We start from the raw sequence: 1769 nt of genomic DNA, 5'->3' as shown, positions 1-1769 counted from the left end.
GCCATGGAAGGAAGCGCCACTCCCCCTCCCCACAGCCCAGGGACCACTCCACCCATCGGCAGCTCGCCCTCCCCTCCCCGCCAAAGAAGCAGGTAAGTCAGTGGAGAGTATGCATGACACAGGGATTTAATCAGCCCTAAATTGAAGCAGTGTTTTTTTTAAAATGCACTGCTTCAAATTAGGGGCCCCATTTCATTCAGTAGTTTTTGCATGATGGAGCTAACCCTTGACTTTCGTATCTGTCATTTCCTCTGCAGACAGCCCACAGTGTAGCAAGACAGAAAATGGCCAACCAAAGCTCTGTGTCTGAGTTCATCCTCCTGAAATTGTCTGATGCTTGGGAGTTGGAGATATTATATTTTGCAATGTTCCTAGTGATTTACCTGACCGCCCTGATGGGGAACCTTCTCATCATCATGGCTGTAGCCCTTGACCACCATCTTCACAACCCTATGCACTTCTTTCTGATGAACCTGTCCATCCTGGACACTGGGATCATTTCTGTAATCATCCCCAAAGCCATGTCCAACTCCCTGACAAGCACCAGAACAATTTCTTATGCTGGCTGTGCCACCCAAGTTTTCCTCTTTGTCTTCTTGGTGGGAGCAGATTTTGCCCTTCTCACTGTCATGGCATATGACCGCTACATTGCCATCTGCAAGCCCTTGCATTATGAGATGGTCATGAACAGAAGAGCATGTGTCCAAATGGCATTCAGTGCCTGGGTAGCAGGGATACTCAACTCCAGCATGCACACTGGGAACATGTTTGCATTCACCTTCTGTGGAGGTAATGTGGTGAATTTGTTCTTCTGTGAAATCCCCCATCTTCTCAAGCTCTTGTGCTCAGACATATATTTCAGAGAAATCTGCATAATGTTTGTCACTTTCTGTCTATTTCTGTGCTGTTTTATTTGCATTGTTGTGTCCTACATTCAGATCTTTAGCGCGGTGCTGAGAATCCCTTCAGAGCAGGGCCGGCATAAAGCCTTCTCTACCTGCCTCCCTCACCTCATTGTGGTCTCCTTGTTTGTCTTTTCTGTCGCGGTTGAATGCTTCAAACCTACTTCCCACTCTCCAGCAAGATTGGATCTCATAGTCGGTATCATATATTCATTAGTTCCCCCCACAATGAATCCCATCATCTACAGCATGAGGAACAAGGAGATCCTTGCTGCTCTGAAGAAACTGGCTCACTGTTTGTTCTTCACTGACCACTGGGTGCCCAATCTTTCTCAGTGAACTTGCTGTCACAGTGTGCTTCTTGGGCAGTGTTAGTTATCTCTTTGACAGCACAGTATCTACAAAAGTGAGGTTCTTCTCAGAAGTTTCATGACTACCAGCAATCTGAGCCTCAGTCTTTTATTCAGGGTTGTAAAGCAGGAGTGGCATCATTGCAGATAACTGTTTGAACTTCCCTCATAAAATTGATGTGCGTGAGAGAAGAACACCTCAACATTTAGAGGTAGGGCCTCAGCAAATAAGCATGACTGCATTGTGCTGGATGGAACATGAGCAATTGATGCTGTGGGAGGACCTAACTTAGTTACTTTGGTGGAGCTGCCTCCATTTCTACTGGAGAGAATCAGATCTACCATTTTCAGCCATGAGATGGCAATATAAACCAGACAGGTCCACTTCTGGGTCTGCTGCCGACCGCACTGGGGATCCCACCCCCACCGCACTCCTGTGGGATGCTCCATCCCTCCCACCATCACAGCATTCATGAGCCACCTAGTACCTTGAGGTATCTAGAAAAAAACATTTAAA

General features: G+C 46.9%; 1 protein-coding gene across 1 annotated transcript; it reads left to right on the top strand.

Moving 5' to 3' along the window:
• The first annotated feature begins 284 nt into the window (after window positions 1-284).
• On the top strand, window positions 285-1241 carry LOC149861579 (olfactory receptor 14A16-like). Its single transcript, XM_090053774.1, has one exon. The coding sequence runs from the start codon at window positions 285-287 to the stop codon at window positions 1239-1241; it is 957 nt and encodes a 318-aa protein (XP_089909900.1).
• The last annotated feature ends 528 nt before the right edge of the window (window positions 1242-1769 follow it).

This window comes from Crocodylus siamensis, chromosome 6, assembly GCF_052110815.1.
Source record: "Crocodylus siamensis isolate JL-2025a chromosome 6, ASM5211081v1, whole genome shotgun sequence".
NCBI lineage: Eukaryota > Metazoa > Chordata > Crocodylia > Crocodylidae > Crocodylus > Crocodylus siamensis.
The sequence above is the reverse complement of the archived record's forward strand: the minus strand, read 5'-3'. Positions and strand labels throughout refer to the sequence as shown.